Below are 24,106 nucleotides of genomic sequence, written 5' to 3'. Positions count from 1 at the left end.
CGGGGGCTTCGTCCGGGATGTGAAGAAGCGGTCCTAATTGGACAGTGTGGCTGCCCGCCGACACCTCCCGAGCTTGGGGTCGACCCACAACACGAATAAGGTAAGCAGAACCTGTTTTAACCAAATCTGCATATTGGACTGAATGACTAAATTGTGCTAAGCTCGGGAAGGAGAAGGCGGCCAGTTTAACAAAAGGGGGGGGGGTGGAGTCCCCTACGGTAAGAGTAAAAAGGAGATAATCGGTAGAAGAGGTTGGAGTCCTCTGTCTAAGATCCTAGGTAGTGGCGCAGCCACTCACTCTCTGACGAGGGGGTGAGGTTAAGGCCGGGAAAGACTCTCCCGGGGAATTGAGGAGCCCCAAAGGAGGTACACGTCAAATAGAGTAAAGGGTTGGAGTCCCTAACAGATAGACGGGAGACGTAAAAGCTAGAATGGAAAAAGAAGGAGGAGGAAAAAGCGGTGGCGGACCGCAGTGGAAGGCCCTGCAGAAGCAGAGCGACATACTGATACAAATGATGACGAACCAAAAGAATGAGGGTCCCAAGGCCAAGGCGAGACGAAGGGAGGAAGAACAGAGGAGGTTAGAAGAAGCTGTTATATTGGGAGAGATAAAGGGGGAGGACGCCCTTCCGTTGGGGAGGTATTTGTGGAAGCAGGAAAACATTTGTAAGGAAAAGGGAGCAGAGGCAGAGAAAAGGAGACAGACATGTGGGGTGATGTCACAGAGGAAATGGAAGAAGACTATAAGCCAAGCTGAGGAAGATCGACTAAGATGGTATAATTATGCCATCACGTGGCAAGGGCTTGCTCATTGCATGAAAGAGGAAGAAGAGAAAAAGACAGGGGGACCCCAGATAGAAAAAAAGGATCCTCTTCCATACGAGGTGGGAAGATGTAGCCCACAGCCACAGGGACAGTGTGAGGGCGGAGTATATCCGGTATTAAACATTACGGATGGTACATTTCAAACTGAAACAGCTCCGGCGCCCAGCGCCCCCGAGATAGCGACCCGATCACGGGGGAGAATAGAGACTGTGAATGAAGGGCCCAGCTCCCCGGAGGAGGAGGACGAGGAGGAGGAAGAAGAAGTCCCGTTTAAACAGAGATTAGCCAGACAACAGGGAGCCAGAGGGGCGCGGCCGAAGCCGAAACAGCGGGAAAAGGGGGAGAGGCCAGTGGTCATCACAGGCTCAGTGTCGGGGGGGTGTGAAGATGATAATGGGATATTAGATACCTACCACGTGGGAGCAATGGGCGTGGCCCGGGGAAGCTGGGAAGACGAGGAGGAGGGAGGTAGAGAGAGAGGGGAGTGTGTGGTGGGGGCTTTACTAACCTCCGCCGCTGAAGCAATGAGAGAAGCGGAGTCGCTGTTATCCCCAGGGACAGAGAGAGGGGGGGCAGGGACAGAGAGAGGGGGGGCAGGGCCCCCCCCACGGACGCGGACTAGGTCCCGATTGCAGTGTCCAGTCGTGCGGTCGTACAGGGGTCAGGGGTGCCGATATAAACCACGGAATTTGGGTGACGTACAGGCCCTAGTGGATAGGATGCCCCCGATAACCGAGGGCGGGGTTATCTGGTTGGGAGAGTTGTATAAGCTCACGCAGGGGAAGACGCTGGCACTGGGTGACTGGCGGGCGGTGGCGGTCCGCAGTATGTCGGCATCTGAGCTACGGGACATAGAGCTCGATGCCCAAATCGAGGACGAGCCCGACGATCGCCCTCTCCTACGGGATTTGGCGGAAATATGTCGAGCCATACGGGATAAGTTTCCCCCACCTAACCGCGGGCATGTTCCGAAACTAGAGTGGTCTAGAGACAAAACCCCGCGGGAATATTTGAATAAGGCAAAGGAGGAATGGACTCGTCAGACGGGTCAACACCCCGATAGAAGAGGGGTACAACGAGAATGGTATAGGAGGGCAATATTGGAGGGGGTCCCGGAGAAAGTGAGAAGACGCATGTTAGACAACCCCGATTTGCCAGGTAGTGAGCCGAGCATGTGGGAGCGACACTTGATACACCACTTACAAAGAGCGCGAGATGACGAAAAAGAAAAAGAGGAGCGGACTGAGGAGCTGCGGCGGCAGCTGTTAAAATTAGATGTGGGCAAAGCCCGCAAGCAAGCGACGGATTTGAAACATAGTAGTAAAAAACAAATGACGGCCGGGAGTGATCCCGTTGTCCCTCAGCCGGATCTCCCATATCTTCCCGATTTGTATCCGATTCCCCCGTGGGAACAAGGGTTTCCCCCAGGGGGAGCAATGAGGTTTGGCCGTGGTTATCGGCGCGGCTACAGGGGCGGACCACCGGGGGGTGGGTGGGCCGGGACGGGGGGACGGGGCCGACCCTCATACCCTGGCCGGTATGGAGCCTGTCACACGTGCGGCAAAAGTGGCCATTGGGCCCGGGAGTGCCCACAGAACCAGACACGGGGGGGCCGGGGAGGACCTACAAGAGGCGGAGTCCAGGTACCACACCCCCAACTGGCGCCCCCGGAGAGGGGCGGACAGTTCCTCCAGGGACATTGGGAGGACGAAGCAGAATGGCGAGTCCCACGGGAAGCCCCTGGCGTGGGGACAACGGCAGACCCCATGCTTAAAATGACAGTGGATAATACGGATTTGATGATGTTAGTGGATACCGGTGCCACCTATTCCACGATGAATGTGACACCAACTGAGGACAAATTATCAGGAGCCACAGTGAGTGTGGTGGGGTTTTCCGGGGAAACACAAATACTGCCTATCACTAAACCTCTCGTCACCACCATAGGGGACCAGAGACCGTTACACACCTTTGTGTTCTCCCCCTCCGTTCCAGTTAGTCTGCTAGGAAGAGACCTACTGATTAAACTACGGGCATCCATATTGTGTTGTGGGGATGGCCTCACAGTCACCCTGCCAGGGGGCTCTACCCTGCCCTGCCTACCACAGCTCAGGAGGTGCGGACAGTGTCTTCTGCAGAACGAGGAGCCGGAATACGCTGACATCTATTGGGGTATCCTCCCCGACGACCCTCCGCAAGACAAAGGCCTGCTACGACACTACGAGGAGTGGCGGCCCTGGATCTCCAGTCTGGCACCCTACACGCCCCCGGTTGACCCGCCCCATCTTACCCTATATTATGATAGAGAGGGTGATGAGAGCTATCAGATGGAATTTGATGAAATACAGAAAAATATTTGGGAGGTCCGACTGACAGATATTTATGTTGCCCCTGAGGGAGTGGCCGCCGCAGCCTCGTTGACTACGTCACAAATGGCCTGGTATAAGATGGGCGACGAAGCGTCACCACACGTTTCACTCGCTCTGCATCCCGATCATCAAGCCAAAGATTTGGGACCCATGATCAAGGCGGCCCTGCTCTTGCAAGACTGGGCCCCCACTCAGCTCCCCAGGGTGGCCTACTCCCCATCGGGAAGGGTATGGCGCATTACCAACTCCACTTTGGATACCGTAACACTGTGTCATGAGCAAATCGGTCGATATCACGGTAGGGAAAAATCTGATCACCCTTTGGCCGCTCCCTTGATTGCGGCCCTGCCTGAGACACTGTGGTCGGGGAGCCCCACGGATGTCGGGCTAGTAGACTGTCCCCCGGTGTCGTTTTCACTTAAACACACGCAGGCCCCAGTCTGGATCTCACAGTACCCTCACAAACAACAGGCGGAGGATGGCATAGCGGAAACCATAGGTGGCCTGTTGGCTTCCGGGGTTCTGGAACCCTCCACCTCCGCCTGGAACACCCCCATTCTCCCGGTGGAGAAACCCGGGACGGGTAAATATCGAATGGCCCATGACCTTAGGGCCATAAACGCCCTCCTCCTCACACCCTCCATTCCTGGGCCCAATCCATATACAGCCCTTGGAGCGCTGGACCCCACCCACAAATGGTTTTCCTGTATAGACTTGGCTAACGCCTTTTTCTGCCTTCCCCTGGCACACCACCTACGTGACGTCTTTTCCTTCACCTTTCGCGCCCGCCAACTTCGATACACCCGCCTGCCACAGGGCTTTGCGAGCTCCCCCGGTCTTTTCAATCAGGCCCTGCAGAAAATTTTGTCTGACTGTCCCCTCCCTACCGGCTGTACACTCGTGCAATATGTTGACGACCTCCTGCTAGCCGCTCCCACCCCCGCAACATGCGCTGCCGTCACGGACCAAGTTCTCCGTCACCTCGCCACAGCTGGCTTTAAGGTTAGTAGGGCCAAACTTCAAGCGGTGCGGCCGCAGGTCTCTTTTTTGGGAAGGGTCATATCCTAGAAGGGAGCTGCCATGTCCTCCGTGCATCGCTCCACTATTCTGACACACCCTAAACCCCTCCGGGTGAAGGACATGCTCTCTTTTCTGGGACTTACGGGCTACAGTCGCACATACATTCCAGACTACGTGGGTCTTACCACACCTTTACGGTTGTTGGTAAAGGCCTGCGGGATGCACAACCTCGCCGCCTCACTGAGGCAGAAACCGCTTTCATTGCCTTGAAGCAACGCTTGGCCCAAAGCGCTGAACTTGCTATTCCAGATCACACCCTACCCTCCTATTTGGATGTTTCTGAAACAGACGGCACAGTAAATGGCATTCTGTTTCAGAAAAAAAGGGGGGAAAGAAGGATTTTGATGTATGCTAGCATACTGTTGGACGCCACCGAGAAGCGACACCCGCCGTGTACACAGCATGCAGCAGGCATAGCAAAAATTTTACATAAAAAAACGGCACACATTGTGATGGGTCACCCACTGATGGTCCTAACAACACACAGCGTAATAGCCTATGTTAACTCACAGCGGTTTACTATGACACCGCTGAGACAACAGAGAATAACGAAGGCCTTGGAGGCACCAAACTTGACATTCATCCACGAAGGGATAAACATGGCGGATAGAATCTCATTTCAAGGGGGCCGACCTCAGAAAGGTCGAGAGCCTATTAGGACTGAAACACGCCTTTGGGACCATATACCATCCACAGTCCCAGGGCAAGGTAGAAAGAATGAATCACAACCTCAAACAAAAACTGGCTAAAATTTGCGCTCAAACTAAAATGAATTGGGTCGAGGCCCTTCCCTTGGCACTAATGACGATTAGGTCATCAGTCAATCAGGGGACCAGGTTCACCCCATATGAATCAATGACGGGGCGACAGTTTCCGGGGCCTGGGGCGGCCTCAACGGAGGGACTAGAGTTAATGGGGGGAACTAAAAGCACATGTTTTAAAGAATTACAGGCTTTGGTTTCAGATTTCTCCCGACAGGTTGGCGAAAGACGCGCGCCGGCACCGGAATCCACCCTCCCCCAGGCGCGGTGGATCCTGTTGCGAGCCATTAAGCGGAAGTGGGCGGAGCCCCGGTGGACCGGACCCTACGAGGTGGTAGAGAGGACGTCTCACGCAGTCCGGCTGAAAGGGAAGGGAGACGTCTGGTACCACTGGAGTCAGTGTGCTGTCGCGGAGGAGCCCAGACGGACCCTAGACGCTATACAAGAGGGCCTACAGGAGGCAACGTCCCCCCAGGAAGAGAGACCAGATTCCAGTGAAACACCAAACCACACTGTTAGCTTGGAACAGGGTGAAAGTGCTGGTAACCTCTCCCCTAGGTCATAGAGGAACCCAGCCGGACGATCACATACCCGGCTAGAAGAAGCTGATTCGGGAGGAACGGTCCAGCAGATCGGCGACCCAGCAGCCTTCGCCATGACGGTCAAAAGAACTGACCATCATGTAGAAACTAGATTTGCGGTTGGGGCTCTGGCCGTGGTGATGTGGCTGACCGTGTGCATCTAGGCTTTTGATTTAACCCAGAGCCGGGCAAAGAGGGACGAGGTAAAAAGGGGGGAAGAGTTCCGCTGTTATGTTGGTAAGGGGTGGTATAAATCCTGGGTCAATTGGACCCACCCTTTAGGGACCACAGCCACATATCGGGTAAGGCTGTGTGACCTATTCCCCTGTCCGGAGGGGCAGGACGACTACTGGAAACAACAACCCATTTACATATGTCGCAAAGTATTCTGGCCGAGTTGATATAAGTGGTCCCATAAGAAGGACTACGAGAAGTACATAAAAGTGCAGTTAGGAGGGGACGGTAAGACCCTCATGATATCCATTGAGGACACGGTTGATCAGCAGAAGGGTATTGAGTTCAGTTTGGCCAGACATGCATTTACAGATATTGACAAGAACGAGAGAGGCCCGGGGTTGGTGGAGCTGTGCCCATCTAAGGGTGAAAACGACACCCTGTGTACCATCGGGCTCGATGTCACGGGTACGGATCCCCAGAGTTTCTTTCGAGTCACCTGGGTGGATCACGAGCACGAGGATACCACGTATCCTCCTGGCAATAACAGTATAATCTGGGAGACCCCGGGTATACCAGAGGATACCGTGGTAAAGCGGGTCGACCCTCATCGTATTAACCCAACTGACATAGTGTATCATGCCACCGGGTATGCGGGACGGAGTATGTGGCTGGAGTGGCTCTCCGCCACCGCTGCAGAACGTGGTATGGAGGGGTGTGTAGCCTGCTCTTCGGCCCGACCCGTTCTCATTACCGTCCCTGCACCAACTCATGTGGACGACGCCGGTGGGTTTCACTGCCCGATGGCCATTATGATGAACCCAGTGCCTGTTAACTGCTCTGGCCTCTCCCTGATCTACGAAGGATTTGGTCCAGCCCGCTTTTGTCCCGGTTAAAAGTAATTTTACTTGCTTCCTGAATAACAACGACGTAGGCACTATCCCCTCAGACTGGTGCTGCCGCACGGTCAATATGACAGGCTGGGGTAATGTCACCCGTCTCCACGTCATCGGGCCGACCTATTCTGGTACTGCGGGGGTGTTACCCTCCACGCTAGGTTGCCATCCAACTGGATTGGTCACTGCGCTCTGGTCCGTCTGTCCCTCCCGGTCACCCTGATCGGTTCACGCCGTTCCCAGGGATCCGGCCATCGGCAGCGCAGGGACACGTCTCCCCAAGATTTTGACTTGTCCAAAGGCGGCCCCACGTATATTGACGCTATCGGGGTGCCCCGTGGGGTTCCAGATGAGTACAAACTGGTTGACCAGGTGGCCGCCGGGTTTGAAAACATCCCCCTAATCAGTGCACTCTTCCCTGTGTCCCCCAACAAGAATATCCTGAGACTGGCTGACCTGACCAGGGATGCCGTAGCAGGCTTGTCTGACCAGTTGGCGGCTACCTCCCTTATGACCATACAGAATAGGATGGCCCTGGATATGCTCCTAGCCGAAAAAGGGGGTGTTTGCTCTATGTTTGGGGACCAGTGTTGTACTTTCATTCCCAATACGCCCATTTCACGCCGCGGCCATCTTGGACTAAAAAAAAAACCAAGCGGTGGGAATTTAGCCACGCCCCCTTCTTACTTCATTGAAAACACTGCTGGAAGCAACATGTCGTACTGCTGTGTACCATCCTGCAACTCCTATCAAAGAAGGGAAAGAGATAAATCTGTATATATATGTATATATATATTCACTAATCTTTCAATAGTGGATAGCTCTGTTCTGACACATCATCCTGATAACAGGAAAATGTGTGGATTTATATTGCTTCCCACATGTATGACATATCCTCATGTGTCCAGTGAGGTTTGGGCGACTCCACCTGATCATGACTACGACGTGAAGCCCCTTTCTGTGGAAGACCAGCTTGACGCAGTAAAGAAACGCATCGCTTTCCTGGAGGACGAAAATAAAAAGCTGAAAAGTGAGCGTTTTGGTCTAGAACGCTTCCAGTGTGCGCCCAATCTGATCAGGTTTTACACCGGTTTTAAGGATTACCACACCCTCAAAGCACTCTTCCTAGCTTTACAGCCTACTGCAGAGTCCATGGTGCGATGGACTCAAATGCAAAGGAACAGCCATAACCTAGAACACATTTCTGTGTCTGGCTTCCATGCAGAGCATTTATCACTGATTGATCAGTTTTTCCTGTTCTTGTGCCGTGTGAGGCAGGGCTTTTTTGCTCTGGATTTATCTGTATGATTCAATGTGTCGCCAGCCACAGTCAGCAGGAACTGTACGACGTGGGCCAACTATTTGCTCTTTATGTTAGGGACCCTCCCAATATGGCCTAGTAGAGCAGCAGTAGACGAGCTAATGCCACCAGTATTCAGGGAATTCTACCCAAACACAAGAGTGATACTAGACTGCACAGAGATCTGCATCGAGACAGCTAGTTCGAAGGTTTTGAACACCATGACATACTCCCATTATAAAAGTAACACTACACTGAAATCCCTAATTGGGATCACTCCCTCAGGGCCAGTTAGCCTGGTAAGTAATCTATACACAGGATGTATTTCTAATAAGGAGATAACTAAGAGGTCAGGTGTTCTGGACCTCTTAGAGTCAGGTGATGAGGTCATGGCCAATAAGGGCTTCCTTATCAAAGACCTGCTCGATGAAATAGATGTAAAACTTGTCATCCCTGCATTTTTAGGCCCAAGCGGACAGTTTAGCTGGGATGAGCTCACAGTCACACAGAGTATTGCTGGCTTGAGAATACACGTCGAACGGTCAATAAGACGCATAAACGAGTACCACATTTTTGATGGAGTCATACCCCTTTCACTAAGTGGAACAGTCAACCAACTGTGGACTGTGTGTGCTCTCCTAACACATTTTCAGGGACCACTGTTTTAAACCTTTGTTAAATTCAGCTGACAAGAAAATAGTGCACACAAACCTTAGATAGATTGAAACATCTTTAACTTCATTTCAGTACAGTCCCATTTTTTAGCCCACACCTTGAGATGAGCAATCACTATCTTAGTTTAGTAAACAATTGATGATTTGAGTTGGTAGCGAGTTCCAGTTTATTGCTACAACAGAATGACAGTTGACCAAACATATTTTAGTTTAAAATGAACCAACAGTTTTTTAAAATTAAAGGACAAAGAATGAAAATATTGTAGATGGGACAATCTAATAGATAAATATTGAATGTACCGTATAAAAATGAAATGTATCTTATTTTTTCTTTTATTGTGATTAAACAGCTTCTTTGAATACACCCCTGTGTGTCTCTCTCTCCTCACTGGCACAGGAGAGGCAGAAAGTACTCGAAAAAGAAAAGATCCAGCTTAGTTTTCATATTGTGGTAAATGACGGTAGGTGCTCGAGGTTGGTAGTCCAAACCATGTTTGCTCCTGGCCCCGGCTGCATTGATTTCCGATTGAGTAAGAAGGGGGCGTGGCTAAATTCCCACCACTTGGTTTTTTTAAAAATCAAAGATGGCCGCGGCGTGAAATGGGCGTATAACACCGCCCCAGATGGATCTGTTACAGGAGCCCTCGAGGGTCTGATGGCATTATCACAAACCATGCAAGAGCACTCTGGGATTGCCAACCCGTTTGAAAGATGGCTCGTTTCCCTATTTGGCAAGTGGAAGGGTATTGTAATATCCCTCCTCCTTTCCCTCGCCATATTCCTGGCTATACTAGCAACTTGCGGTTGTTGCTTCATACCCTGCCTGCGTTCCCTGGTAAACCGGCTCATCATCACGGCTATCGAGCGTAAAGACGGGGAACTACCGCCCCCTATGATGCCCCTGTTAGCCCTGAACCCCTTAGAACATGAATTAGAAGCCTTTTAGTGATCTCCTTAGTGGAGATCAAAAGGGGAATTGTTAAGTGATACTAAAAATAACCCGAGTGTATGTGTATTACTCTGTATGTAACCAATGTATGTAACCAGAACAGAGGGTGAAGAAGACACACTCATGTAGACGAAATATACTGCATGCCTCGCACGGAATGTGGGTAGGGGAGGGGGTTGCCCTCCCCTGGGGCCTTGGGAGAGACACCGTGCCTGGTACAAGGAGGGCCCCCGGCTAAGATCTGTATGTCCAAATAGGATGAGCACTCCCTGAAGCTCAGCCATGAAAGGTTGCATTGACCGAACATATTGGACAGGAAAATCAAGGCCATATGTGGCGTAAAGGAGAAAAAGGGGGGCCTATTTAACCCACCAGAATACACAAAGTCAGACACACACACAACGGATTGGCAGAGTGTGTCTCCAGATCTGTACTCAATAAAATCAGTTTAATCTCCTAAAACGTGGTGGCTGTTTTTCTCACGTCAACGGACTCGGGGACGAGGACCACGAAGGTGTCTCTCAACAGAAGCCGGTCACGCAGAGATAACCTCCAAATAAATACCGGATTTCAGATCGCAAAATACACCCAAACTCTTAACCCCTCACAGTAAAAACAGCGAAACCGTCACCGCCACCGGTTCAAGCGCCACAGAACGGAAACCCGTCGGGTCTATTTTCCCGTTGCACACGGCGGTGTTTGGTTAAATGCTTCCGACCACCGGTCGCGGACCAGCGGGGAAGGAACTATTAATCTTCTGATGCTGGAGCGTCTTCAGGCGTCTGCTTGATTTCCGCGGCAGCTGATTCGATGAAATATTGAGCCAGAGTTTAAGATGGTTAATAATGGCAATATAAGGTGCAGACCAGATGACCCGCTGTCATGAAATCATAATGTCATGTTTCAGAGTGTCAGTACTTCATGGCGATTTTTTTTGTTGAGTTGTCACCGTTCATCTCCTTGCCTGTCATTTAACTTAAACTATGGATAAAGTCAGAAGGATCCTGGTTCATATCTCCAAGGACGGCGCCGTCCCGCAGTGTGCCCGCTTTGTACAGGTCAGTTTCATAAGTTGTGAAAGCTGATATTCTAATATTCTACAAATATTCAGTTCTGCTTCATATTTTATATTATGTTCTACTATATGTTGTAATACTCTACTAATCTGTTCTGTACTTTATATGGTAGTAAACTATTAATATTCTGTTAAACTCAACATTGTAATATTCTACTAATATACTTTATGTTGTTGTACTATTCTACTTGTGTTCTGTAATATTCTGCTAATAGTCTATTGTACTTGTCACACGGGACTCCAAACACATAGTGGACCAGAGATCAGCCTGACGGAGCCAGACATAATTTAGAGCCAGACATAATTTAACATGAAATCTCTACGTTTTACATTTAAGCAGCAGCTGATAGTGTGACAAGGCAACCCAAAATATTTCCTTAGAAAGCGGTTGTTACATTTTCTACCAGTGGGTAGGAAACACACCCAGAAAAAAATAGTATACTTAGACGTTTATTTTATTAAGTAAACTTCAAGTAAAGTTCAAGAATATGTACTAGTAGTATACTTGTAGGTATACTTAAGTATCATTTTGTTAGTATATCTCTGATAAGTACTTAAAAAGTAAACTGAAAGTATACTCACGGATTTTTAGTTTAGAATAATTATACTAATAGCACACTTGAATGGATTTTCCATAGGCTAGTGTGGACATGTAATAGCCTCAGGTTTTTAAACTGGAATTTTATTTTTAAAAAAGTGTCAAGTTATGCAAAATGATTGTTTCCTAGTCCTGATACACAAATGATGTACAAGATCCCCTGTCTTTCATAAATTGGATTTAGCTGTAGAATAATGTTAAGTTTTAGTGATATGGTCTAGTTGACAGTCATATTGTGATATTGATTTTTGGTAGGGCCATATCTGGGATAGTCAAATACATGATTAAACCAAAAAAATTCTCTAATTTTGTCATATTTATAACATATTAGAACTGAAAAGTTTTGTCTTATTTTTCAGAGTATAGCAGGTCAGTTTAGCGGTGCCATGGAAGACCAGGCTGTGGTGAGATGTGTCTTGGAGGAGAATCGATTCATCATCAGTGCGGCTGAGAAGGATGTAGGAATCCCTCTTAAGGTACCAATACAGCAAACATATGCCTTCACAATAGTAATCATGTGAGGCTGGACTGATTGTGTGTGTGTGCGCGTGCACGTGTGTGTGTAATTTAGAGTAAATGCTATGTAGGATGGATAATTCTAGATAAGTAAAAATACAACGCTAAAGAAAAAGTTGTTGTTGGGGGAAACTGTTGAACAGATTCATGTTATCCTGACTGACTGGAGGAAAGGGCAATTTTATTCCTTTAAGCAAACTGCAAGTTTCTTGTATGGATTAAATTTGTAAAAGACCACACTTTTAATTAAAAAAAAATCAGTCAACACACTTGCCAGTGTTTGCTTAGAGGTTAGTTATCTACTGTCATCTTAAGCCGGGCGCATGCTAGAGGATAGCCTAATCAGTCTGATTTTAGGCCCAATTTGCCCCTCTTGAGAATCGAGGGAGCCATCCCAATTTGAGGCTGATCTGAACTTATTGTCTTCCCAGATGATTCTGTGATTCAGCCTTTAACCTCCTGATCTGCTCTGCTGCCTCAATAGTATCAAACATGTTGGATTTTTATGACTGGAAATCCTTTTGTGAGACTAGAACAGAAACCCTCAACAGACAATGAGAGCAAAGCTGACTGAGAACTCTGAATAACAAAACAAAAACAGTTTTTCAGTTGTTTGATTTTTTAAAATTGTGTTTTCTCTGTAAACCAACACACACAAAAGCCGGACAAGTTGCATCCGACTGCCAACCACCACGTTTTGTTTGCTCGAAAGTCACGTTGGACCACAAGAGTTTGAGCAGAGCTTGTGTAGAGTAGAGATGTTCCACCGACACCAATATCTGAAGCCACCTCCAGGGAACGGATTTAAGCGTAGCAAATCCCACCACAGCCTGGTCTTCCATGGTGCCACTAAACTGACCCGACATAGCAATGCTAGCTATTGAAGTGGATGTCTCCTCTGTAGATGTTGGTCAGGTATTGTTTGAGAGCCATTCAAAATGAGCAGAGTCAGCGGTGCTGTTGTGTTAGCACCTTCCCCACCGCCACACAAAAAAACAAACATGAGTGAATCGGAGTTTTACCTATTGAATGTTTTACTGTTGCTAAAGGTCTTCTACTCGCTTGTTCTGTCATATCTGTCAGACAAATCTTAACTTCTTCTGTAAACGCATCACTGTCTGCCTTCCTCTTCTTTATTTAGCCACTGTGACGATACATATTTTTATCAACATCTCAGAATTATGACTGTTCTGTAGTTAGTAACACTGGACAACAATTTTTTTTTTCAAACATTTTGCTCCCTGAAAAAAAAGAGAGAGATTATGATAGACAATGTCAAGCTGAACACAAAAGTCATTTCCGATTTGCTTTATCGCATAGGAATTTGGAGAAACATTAAAATAACTGTTATTGAACTTAACATGTTTACTCACATAATGATGCTGACACATTGTGTTAGTTCAACTGAGCTTGAAATGTTTTGCAGCTGATTTTGGTTTGTACTCAGCATCTGGTGCCTCTCCTGTCAGTGTCCAACAATAGTCGCTCAGCATTGATGGATTCCAGTTGCCCTGATGCCTCTTTTCCATGGTCGCAATGTCCTGGTGAAACCTGTCACCATGTTTGTCACTGACTGCACCAAGATCAGCAGGGAAGAAGTCCAAGTGTGAACGCTGAAAATGAATTTTCAGTGACATGTTGCATCATCATCATCATCATCATCATCATCAGTTCCATAACCTATGGAGGTCATAGGAGATCAGCTGATGCCTCAACAAGTCTCTTCCACTGTTCCCTATCTATCGCAGCTCTCCCCGCCTCCACTACGCTCATCTGTAGCCATTCTCCGGTGTTGTTTACCCTGGTTTTCCTCGGTCTCCCTCTCTTCCTAGTCCTGTCTACCAGGCCTTGTAGGATGTGCATTGCAAGTGTCCTTTCCATTTGGCAAACATGCCCATACCAGTTTAATTTCCTGACCTGTTGCACTTCATGGTTTTGTATGCTTTAAGCATGTTGTCAAGCAGCTCAGTGTAGTTTGGTGCTCTGTAGTTACCAAGACAATTCTCAACAACATCCTTAAATACCTCCCATGCTGTTTTCTCAGGCCCCACTAGCACTACCTGTCACTGATGAAACAAAAATGCCTTCCTTAATCTAAAGGTTATACTTGGAAACATCTGTCTCCAATAGCAAAATCCATCACCTTCCTTCTTCATTGCTTCTGCAAAAATTTTCATCAATCCGAGTTTTGTATGAAGAGGAAGCAGAAATATCTGTGCTGGGTCGACAAGTAGTTTATGTGCCACACTGTTCTGCCCTGGAACGAAATGCTTACAGAGTGGCCAGTTCTTAATTAATGTAATGTGACTCTTTACACGGCTGTCCCATCCACAAAGGAAACAACAGTACTTTGTATATCCGAGCTGCAGTCCTAGTAGCCAATACTTTTAGATCACCGCAAACGTTCCAGTCGTAATTGGTGTACTGTATGTGTTTCAACAACAGGTCCATGTTATTGTAGGTTTCTTTCATGTGGGCTGCATAGCCAGTGAGTACTGAAGGGTGGACATTGCCGTTGTGTAACAGGGTAGCTTTCAGACTTAATTTTGACGAATCTATAAAAAAGACACCATTGTTGTGGGTCATGCACACAACCCAAAGCCATGAACAATCCATCAATGTCAGTGCAGAAACAGAGGTTGTCAACCTGCGTAAAGAAGTTTGTCAAATGTTCTTGACGGTTCCGAAACAGAAATTTTTGTACCTGGTGACAGAAAACCCCGTCCTTGCAGTCTTGAACCAGTAGTCCTGCTTTAGCTTCTGAAAAATCTAAGTCCCTGACCAGGTCATTTAATTCTGGCTGTGTTATCAGATTAGGATAACCAGGCATAAAGGGTTCAACATCTGGATCGGTGTCGTTTTCCACATCTGGTTCATGTGTTGTGGCATCTTCATCTGCTTCAGCTAGGCTCCATCTCTGGTGGCTTTGGTCCTGGCAAACTGTCGTCATGTGGCACTGGTCTCATGACTGGAAGGCAGATTGGGGTATTCAATAGATTTCTTATTTTTAGTAGAGAGGCCAGATACATTGGTCAGACAGAAGTAACAGTCCATCACATGATCCTTCTGTTCTTGCCATATCATTGGGACTGTAAATGGCGTTGACTTCCGAGTACCTCTGAGCCAGGCTCTCAGGTTGACTGCACATGTTGCACAACAAATGTGAGGAGCCCAGAGTTTCTCTTGGTCACCAATTTTACATCCAATGTAGAGCTAATATGCTTTCTTAATAAGTGCAGCCATGGTGAATCTTTGAGCCTTAAGAGTGTACTCGCCACAGACGTAGCAGGATGTATCACAGCTGTTGCAACACTGACGATACATTTCTGCTGTATTAAATCTTCCTGAAGACAATAAACCCTATTAAGTATACTCACTATGCTCTTGTCTGAAGAACATGTGCATCACCATGTGTCCAAATGGCATCTGTAAGTGTGAGCAGCTTTTATAGCCTGTCTGCCAGCATCTAACCTGACTAAGTATGCCCAGGCATGCTACATCTGCATAGCACCTACACTGAGTGCATGCCCAGGCATGCTTGGACTGACCAAAACTGCTTGCTTTGTGGGCAATATACTAGTAGACTTAAAACATGATGGGAAATCACAAAAATAGGTTATAGCTGCAAAACAGTATGTGATAGGAAAATTTTAAGATGTTTTCATGATCAGCAGCCCAAAATCCATAAAATACACCCAAAAGTGTTCAGGAACCAAAATCTTCGTTGTCCATTCATTATTATTATTGTTATTATCATTATTATTATTATTAGTCATTATTAGTATTAATTTACCAGTCAATCTTCGTTCCAACCCTCACCTATGGTCATAAGCTTTGAGTAGTGACCAAAAGGGTGAGATCGCGGATACAAGCGGCTGAAATGAGATTCCTCCGTAGGGTGTCTGGGCTCAGCCTTAGAGATAGGGTGAGGAGCTCAGACATCCGGAGGGAGCTTGGAGTAGAGCCGCTGCTCCTTGGCATTGAAAGGAGCCAGTTGAGATGGTTCGGGCATCTGATTAGGATGCCTCCTGGGCGCCTTCCTTTGGGGGTTTACTGGGCACGGCCAACTGGGGGGAGACCCCAGGGTAGACCCAGAACTCACTGGAGGGGCTTCATGTGCAGTCTGGTCTGGAAACATCTTGGGATCCCTCAGGAGGAGCTGGAGGGTGTTGCTGGGGAGAGGGACGTCTGGAGTGCCCTACTTAGCTTGCTGCCACCGCGACCCGACCCCGGAGAAGCGGCTGATGATGAATAAACGAATGAATGATTAGTATTGTCATTATGTCTTTCAGAGGCCTGCATTCTGTCCATTCAAACATCTGCCAGTCACTGAGGGTGCTGAAATCTCACAGGATGTACAGCGCCGGGGTGTAGATGTGGGCGTGGCTATTCTCCTGCAGTCAGCCAATCAGAGAGTGCTGTTAACACGTAGAGCCAAAGGACTCCGCATTTTCCCCAATGTGTGGGTCCCTCCAGGTCAGACAGAGCAATACTGACAGTCCTGATTACATCATATTATTATTATTATTATTATTATTTCCATATGACACGTGTCATAGTATTACTGCCCCTCTTTATATAAGAGTGTCTGGTTTGACTATGGCAACACACATGCTGATTAAGTAATGCCAATAAAGCTGAATTAAAATGAACTGAGATAGAGAAAAACACAGACAACAGAAACACAGACAACAGAAACAGGACTGTGAGCTCAATGTTTAACATTTCATGTAGACAGACAGACAGACAGACAGACAGATAGATAGATAGATAGATAGATAGATAGATAGATAGATAGATAGATAGATAGATAGATAGATAGATAGATAGATATGGTAATGCTGGAAATATTGGAAGTGAGCGTTATTCTAGTCAGGAGGTGAAGGATCCCAGCAGGACTTGTTGATTTGTTTCTAGTACTGATGGCTGGATTGGTTTTGGTTTTTCAGGAGGACATGTGGAACTGGATGAGGAGGTAAGTACCATATTCAGTTGTAATAAAACCAGTCTAGTTCTATTTTTTTAAAGTCTGTCTGATTCCAGTGTTGGTTCTTTGGCAGAAAATGTTTGCAAATAGAAGAATAAAAATATTACTTAGATGAAATTAGCACAAAATATTAAATAAAGAAAAGATTTACTTTCTCTTACAGCATTTTAGATTAACACCCGTGTGTGTGTGTGTGTGTGTGTGTGTGTGTGTGTGTGTGTGTGTGTGTGTGTGTGTGTGTGTGTGTGTGTGTGTGTGTGTTTGAGCTCCTGGATGCAGGTCTCAGAGAGCTGAGGGAAGAGACGGGACTCAGACTGGAGCCAGAAGATGTTTCACCTCAAATACTTGGTCTGTGGGAGGTGAGAGAGAGAGAGAGAGAGAGAGAGAGAGAGAGAGAGAGAGAGAGAGAGCAAAATACAGTGCATCCGGAAAGTATTCACACCCCTTCACTTTCCTCACATTGTGTTATGTTACAGCCTTATTCCAAAATGGATTCAATTCCTTTTTTCTCATCAATCTACATACAATACCCCATAATGACAAAGCGAAAAAGGTTTTGTAGAAATTTTTGCAAATTTATTAAAAATGAAAAACTGAAATATTGCATGTCCATAAGTATTCACACCCTTTACTCAGTACTTGGTTGAGGCACCCTTGGCAGCGATTACAGCCTCAAGTCTTCTTGGGTATGAAGCTACAAGCTTGGCACACCTATATTTGGGGTATTTCTCCCATTCTTCTCTGCAGATCCTCTCGAGCTCTGTAAGGTTAGATGGGGAGCGTCGCTGCACAGCTATTTTCAGGTCTTTCCAGAGATGTTCAATGGGGTTCAAGTCTGTGCTCTGGCTGGGCCACTGAAGGACATTCACAGACTTGTCCCGAAGCCACTCCTTCATTGTCTTGGCTGTGTGCTTAGGGTCGTTGTCGTGTTGAAGGGTAAACCTTCGCCCTTGTCTGAGGTCCTGAGCGCTCTGGAGCAGGTTTACGTCAAGGATCTCTGTACTTTGCTCCATTCATCTTTCCCTCGATCCTGACTAGTCTCCCAGTTCCTGCCGCTGAAGAACATCCCCACAGCATGATGCTGCCACCAACATGCTTCACTGTAGGGATGGTATTAGCAAGGTGATGAGAGGTGCCTGGTTTCCTCCAGACGTGACGTTTGGCATTCAGGCCAAAGAGTTCAATCTTGGTTTCATCAGACCAGAGAATATTGTTTCTCATGGTCTGAGAGTCCTTTAGGTGCTTTCTGGCAAACTCCAAGCAGGCTGTTATGTGCCTTTTACTGAGCAGAGGCTTCCGTCTGGCCACTCTACCATAAAGGCCTGATTAGTGGAGTGCTGCAGAGATGGTTGTCCTTCTGGAAGGTTCTCCCATCTCCACAGAGGAACGCTGGAGCTCTGTCAGAGTGACCATCGGGTTCTTGGTCACCTCCCTGACCAAGGCCCTTCTCCCCTGATTGCTCAGTTTGGCTGGGCGGCCAGCTCTAGGAAGAGTCCTGGTGGATCCAAACTTCTTCCATTTACGAATGATGGAGACCACTGTGCTCTTCGGGACCTTCAAAGCTGTAGGAATTGTTTTGTACCCTTCCCCAGATCTGTGCCTCGATACAATCCTGTCTCGGAGGTCCACAGACAATTCCTTTGACTTCATGGCTTGGTTTCTGCTCTGACATGCATGTCAACAGTGGGACCTTATATAGACAGGTGTGTGCCTTTCCAAATCATGTCCAATCAATTGAATTTACTACAGGTGGACTCCAATCCAGATGTAGAAAGATTTCAAGGATGATCAGTGGAAACAGGATAAACCTGAGCTCAATTTTGAGTGTCATAGCAAAGAGTGTGAATACTTATGTACATGCAATATTTCAATTTTGTATTTTTTTATAAATTTGCAAAAATTTCTACAAAACCTTTTTCACTTTGTCATTATGGAGTATTGTGTGTAGATTGATGAGAAAAAAATAATTTAATCCATTTTGGAATAAGGCTGTAACATAACAAAATGTGGGGAAAGTGAAGGGGTGTGAATACTTTCCGGATGCACTGTATGTGGATTGATAGACTGATACACAGACAGACACACACACACACACACACACACACACACACACACACACAGACACACACACAGACGTATACATACACCCATTCAAAGTGATACACACATTACATCTGGTCATAAATGTACATCATTATGTCGGATCATATGGTGTGTGTGTGTGTGTGTGTGTGTGTGTGTGTGTGTGTGTGTGTGAGTAAAGTGATACTGTGATCAAAGTAGTCCTCTACCTGTCTTGTGTCATGTCAGTCTGCGTATCCTCCCATGCTGTCCAGAGGATCACCTGAGAGACATCACATAGTCACCTACATGCTGCTGCACACCTCTTTGACTCACCAACAACTACAGGTATCTGTCTGTCTACCTGTCTGTCTGTCTGTCTGTCTGTTTTTTTTGTTTGTTTGTTTGTTTTTTTTAATTGGAAACCAGTGTTACGTACATGTTAGACACAAAGAACAGATCAGTGTTTCACAACATTTCCCCCCTTTTTTGGGTGTGTTAGAACAGAGAACTACAATAACACCTTGTTCCAACCCCCCACCCATCCCAAATTCTTAAAGAAAACAGGGAAGAAAAAAAATAATGCACATACAGAACTGAGTAAGTAAATAAAACACACACACACACACACACACACACACACACACACACACACACACACACACACACACACACACACGGAGATGATAAAATGAAATAGAATAAAGTAGGGAGGTCAGTCCAAAGGAATTGAATAAAGTGCAAGACTAGCTTGGTCTAGTCAGAAAGGCACGAATTGATGAAGCCTCTTGGATGAGAGGCGAAACGTCTTCACGGATATATACCAAGTCCAGTTGCACTTGATTCAGTTCCTTTGGATAACCACGACTTGGATGAATGAGAACATTCACAGACAGAGGGAGGTCAGTGCAATAAAAAGGATGCTCGGGATGCCCACCCCAAAGAATGGATTCATTGATAATCAGTTGGGGTCCAGAGAGGTAAGAGAATTTACATATGAGATAATAGGCTGCCATGTTTTGTAGAACTTAGCAGTTGAGCCTCCTAAAGAATACTTCAACTCCTCTAATGGAAGAAATTACATTAAATCCTTTAACCAGGAGGTAGCGAAAGGTGGATTTGGGCTTTTCCACTGTAACAAAATGCGTCTGCGGGCAATGAGTGAGGCAAAGGCAACAACATCAGAATTTTCCTTGGTAAGACTGGTCGGCATATGGGGTACCCCAAAGATGCTGTCAAGGGGCAGGGATCCAGTGTAATTTTGAGGGCTTCTCCTATTATCTTAAAGAAAAGGGACTGTCTGTCTGTTTATCTGTCTGTCTGTTTATATATCTGTTTATCTGTCTGTCTACCTGTCTCTGTCTATCTGTTTATCTGTCTGGCTTTCTACCTGTCTCGTGTATCTACTTATCCTATCTGTTTGTCTTCTTCTCTCTTCTGTTTTTCTGTCTTTCTACATTTGTGTTTTTAGTCGCGGCAGTGGGTGGGGGTTAAATGTTGGTTGGAAGGTAGATTCTGATTCTAAGAGAATGAACTTCTCTCTGTACCTGTGTTTGAGCCGGAGTCTGTGTGAAAGCTTCTGTGTGTAATACTAAATGTAATGCTTCCCTGAAGCACAATGTCAAGTAAATATCATAACTATCCATTATCCAAGCCGCTCATCCTGCTCTCAGGGTCGCGGGGATGCTGGAGCCTATCGCAGCATGGCGAGTACATATGATATGACTAGAAAATACCGTAATAGGACAAGGGAACATAATATGAATATAAAATCATAATGGGACTGGTGAATAAAGTAATAGAAATAGGAATATCCTAACAGGGCTGGTGAACATCATAATAGGAGTAGGAATATCATAATGGGCTAGTATATATCATAACAGGAATGATAACTTTGATAAGACTAGTATGTATCATAATAGGACTAGGAAATATCAGGTAGAAAGTACACGGAAACTTTAACAGGACTGTTGGGTGTGTGTGGAATGAGTCGGCCCTCTCAGTCTGAGTGTCAAGTTTGTGTAATTTTAATGTTACATTTATGATTCGATGTCAAATGGACGCTCTTCTAATTGCCAGCCGCTCAATAGAGTTTGTGACTCCTGGAGCAGCGGATGTCTGTTCACGGAGATGTTAAAAATAAAAATTTTAAATTTTAAAAATTCTTCCCACTTCTCTCCATGACATCATCATTCTAAGGTAATTGGAACATGCGCTAACCTTTGACCTCCATTTTACTGGCGTCATGTAATGTTAGTAACTTGGAATCTTTATTGGAAGTTTATGCTGCCTTCAAGTCCTCTAAGAAATATCCTAATTATTTACCAGATAAGTGCACAACAGCTTAACATGAACAGCTGGTTTATTATCTTCTGGAAAAGTAAGATTCTCTTTATCATTTCCAACCAAAACCAAGTCGCGTTTTGGACTTCTATTCTGAACTCATGAGTAGGACAACAACTTGAAGGTAGTCACCCTCAGGTTAGTAGTTATGTTAGTCTCGCTGGATGAGAGCACCACCTAACCATCTGGACTGTCCACCAGGACTATTTCTTCATTCTGGTGAGAAAAGACACGAGGCTGAATCTCCTCCCTGTGTGTTTCAGGCATATCTGCGTCCAGAGCCCGCTGAGGTTAGTGGATGTATGTGGGCAGACACTGCCCTGGTCAGAGCCATCGTCTCTGCTGTGGATGGCCAGGACACACCGGTCTGTATGGAGGGTTTGCCATCAACCATTAGGTATAGTCAGTAGATTATACATATAAACAGATTTAACCTTTGACCTTTCTTGTTAACAGTAATTTAGTTTTTATTCCTGTTTCTCCAGCGTGTCAGAGGTCTCAGAGGATGGGATGCTAACTGAATCAGCCCTTCAAGTATCAGTTCTATGTAACCGAGTTCCAACCAGCGGAGCAGATGTGGAGCGGGTCAGTACTGGAACCAAGTTTGCCCTGGAGCTTTGGCTGAAGACTCTAGAGCGGTCGACTGGCCCGGGTCCAGCTCAGGATTAACGAACTCATGCCACATAGATCCTGATTCAGGATTTTTCCTCCCAAAGTAACATATTTACAGTCTTATTTATGTTCAGATTTGTTGGCTTTGGGCAAGAAATTAAACTTTTAAATAATAAAAAAAGGTGGTCTTGATTAAAATTAATTAATGTCATGTGACTAGTGTGAAAGGGCACATGAGCAGATCAGTTCTTCCTGCTTGCGCCTCTGGAAGCAGATGGTTGTGTTCCATTTCACAGTGCACATAAACAGTACTCCCTACTTCCTGCTCCTTGTCCAGGGAAGGTCAGTTTAAGGGAAATTCCCTTGACAGAATTCCTCCATTCAGTGCACCCTGCAATGTCACGAACTCAGACATCCGTTCCTCGTTACCCTGGTAACATAAACACCTCGGATACCTGTTGCTGCGACTGCAGAAATCTTACACTACTGAAATAAAATATTGAATATAAATTGAAACCAAAACTGATACCGTTAAAAAAAACGTATTGAAATCTAACTTGTGAATAAATGTGATTTGATTAATTTACAAGGTGTACGGTGTCATTCCTAAAGAGATTAATATTGTGTAATACATCGATTATTTACAGATTGTGAGAGGTTAGCGTCGTCGCCTCGTGGTGCAGTACAACCGTGGATCGAATCCCGCAGCGGGCGGAAATGTGCTCAGTTACATTGGCGGCAGCGGCGGGATCCGGAAGTGTCCCGGAAGCGTGCAGATCCTCATAAATCTGTTCGGAGCGCGAGAATAAGGAAGCGTGAGGGCGCGCTTCCGGGAGAGAGTGACTACTGTGACCTACAAAAAGACTTACTGGCCGCTCGCCAGAGGTCGGTCCCCTTTAGTCGAGCGGTTAGTGGCGTTGTCTCGTGTTGCAGTACAACTCCAGATTGAATCCCGCAGCGGGCGGAAATGTTCTCAGTTATATTTATTTATATTATGTCGTCTTGATAATTATGAATGGTGCACGAACTTAATGCCAGGGGTCGTGCACCATGTTGTCGCCATTGTCAACCTTACGAGCAAAAATACCGGCACCTTTGCCTTCTCGCTGCTTTTAGCCTGGCGTACCTCTTTATGTCACGCCAAGAATATGAGAAAACCTGTCGGAAGGCGACGACCTCGTATGAGAAGATTATTGGCAATGATTGCTTTGAACAAGTTTGTTTTGGCACTCCTGCGAGGCTTAATGACTGATGCTTGTCAAGCATTTTTTCAGTTCTTCCCTGCACAATGCACAGTTCCCTTTGAGCTGAGCATCTTTTGCTCCCCACGGTTTGGACTCTTCCTTAACGTGGCTGAGTAACCTGTGCAGTCCACCTCACAGGGAACTATTAGGGGATCGGAACGCTCCTGATGTCTTCCTCAGACTTCTACAAAAGGATGTAAGTAAAACACCTTAAGTAACAGGACTATCATTTTGTACATATATTCTTTAAAGCAGTGTTTCTCAACCGGGGGTCCGCGGACCCCTAGTGGTCCGTGGTGTAATTGCAAGGGGTCAGTGAAAATAAAATATATTTAAAAAAAAGATCCTATGACATTTATAGAAATAGGATTATTTTACTCAAATGTGACTGAGACCTTTATCTACCTAAACTATAAAGGGTAACAGGACTTTTTTCTCTAATTACATCTGTTTCACAAGTGTAATTTATTGTATTTTAATAAGAGATCTCGCTCCCGTTTGCATTGTTAAAAGTTACTGCATAAAAATTCTGTTGTTACATATATCTGAAAGTTACTGAATACATATTCTGTTTTGTTACATATATCTGAAAGTTACTGAATACATATTCTGTTTTGTTACATATACCTGAAAGTTACTGAATACATATTCTGTTTTGTTACATATATCTGAAAGTTACTGAATACATATTCTGTTTTGTTACATATATCTGAAAGTTACTGCATAAGAATTCTGTTTTGTTAACTATATCTAAGTTACAACTGAAAGCTCTTATTTTTGCCCCAAAGAGTGAATAAATGCTATAATGCAATTTAAAATGCAGTTTCTACTGTTTCTATCAAATTGTAACCCCTCCCCCAAGATCAGGTGGAGGGGTCCTCAGGGTAGATCAAAAATACGCAGGGGGTCCAGGACCCCAAAAAGGTTGAGAACCACTGCTTTAAAGGGTCAACTACTGATTAATTTTTGAGAATCCTGTATATTTTGCTCTTAAGAGGTGTCAATTTGTGTAAGAAAAAAAATAGTAAAGTTATGAGCATTCAGGGAGCGGCAGGTCTGTA

General features: G+C 46.0%; 1 protein-coding gene across 2 annotated transcripts; it reads left to right on the top strand.

The window, feature by feature from the left end:
- Nucleotides 1-10,344: 10,344 nt before the first annotated feature.
- Nucleotides 10,345-22,357, top strand: nudt17 (nudix (nucleoside diphosphate linked moiety X)-type motif 17). 2 transcript variants are annotated; one of them, XM_056286701.1, is made up of 9 exons: nucleotides 10,345-10,467; nucleotides 10,603-10,667; nucleotides 11,642-11,758; nucleotides 16,091-16,274; nucleotides 16,748-16,773; nucleotides 17,052-17,144; nucleotides 19,096-19,194; nucleotides 21,453-21,586; nucleotides 21,675-22,357. In XM_056286701.1, the coding sequence occupies exons 3-9, from the start codon at nucleotides 11,669-11,671 to the stop codon at nucleotides 21,856-21,858; spliced, it is 810 nt and encodes a 269-aa protein (XP_056142676.1). In that variant the 5' UTR covers nucleotides 10,345-10,467; nucleotides 10,603-10,667; nucleotides 11,642-11,668; the 3' UTR covers nucleotides 21,859-22,357. The 2 variants fall into 2 exon arrangements, with proteins under 2 accessions (XP_056142676.1, XP_056142675.1); XM_056286700.1 differs by having other exon boundaries at nucleotides 10,351-10,667.
- The last annotated feature ends 1,749 nt before the right edge of the window (nucleotides 22,358-24,106 follow it).

This window comes from Lampris incognitus, chromosome 9 (assembly GCF_029633865.1).
Source record: "Lampris incognitus isolate fLamInc1 chromosome 9, fLamInc1.hap2, whole genome shotgun sequence".
In the NCBI taxonomy this organism is placed as follows: domain Eukaryota; kingdom Metazoa; phylum Chordata; class Actinopteri; order Lampriformes; family Lampridae; genus Lampris; species Lampris incognitus.
Note: the sequence above shows the minus strand (reverse complement) of the source record. Positions and strands in the feature narration are given on the sequence as shown.

What these genes read in the sequence shown, in the direction of transcription:
- nudt17 (XM_056286700.1), top strand. Translation starts at nt 10,593, where the DNA reads ATGGATAAAGTCAGAAGGATCCTGGTTCATATCTCCAAGGACGGCGCC. An exon ending in AGTGTGCCCGCTTTGTACAG is followed by an intron (nt 10,668 to 11,641) that starts GTCAGTTTCATA and finishes CTTATTTTTCAG; the next exon opens with AGTATAGCAGGTCAGTTTAG. An exon ending in ATGTAGGAATCCCTCTTAAG is followed by an intron (nt 11,759 to 16,090) that starts GTACCAATACAG and finishes TATGTCTTTCAG; the next exon opens with AGGCCTGCATTCTGTCCATT.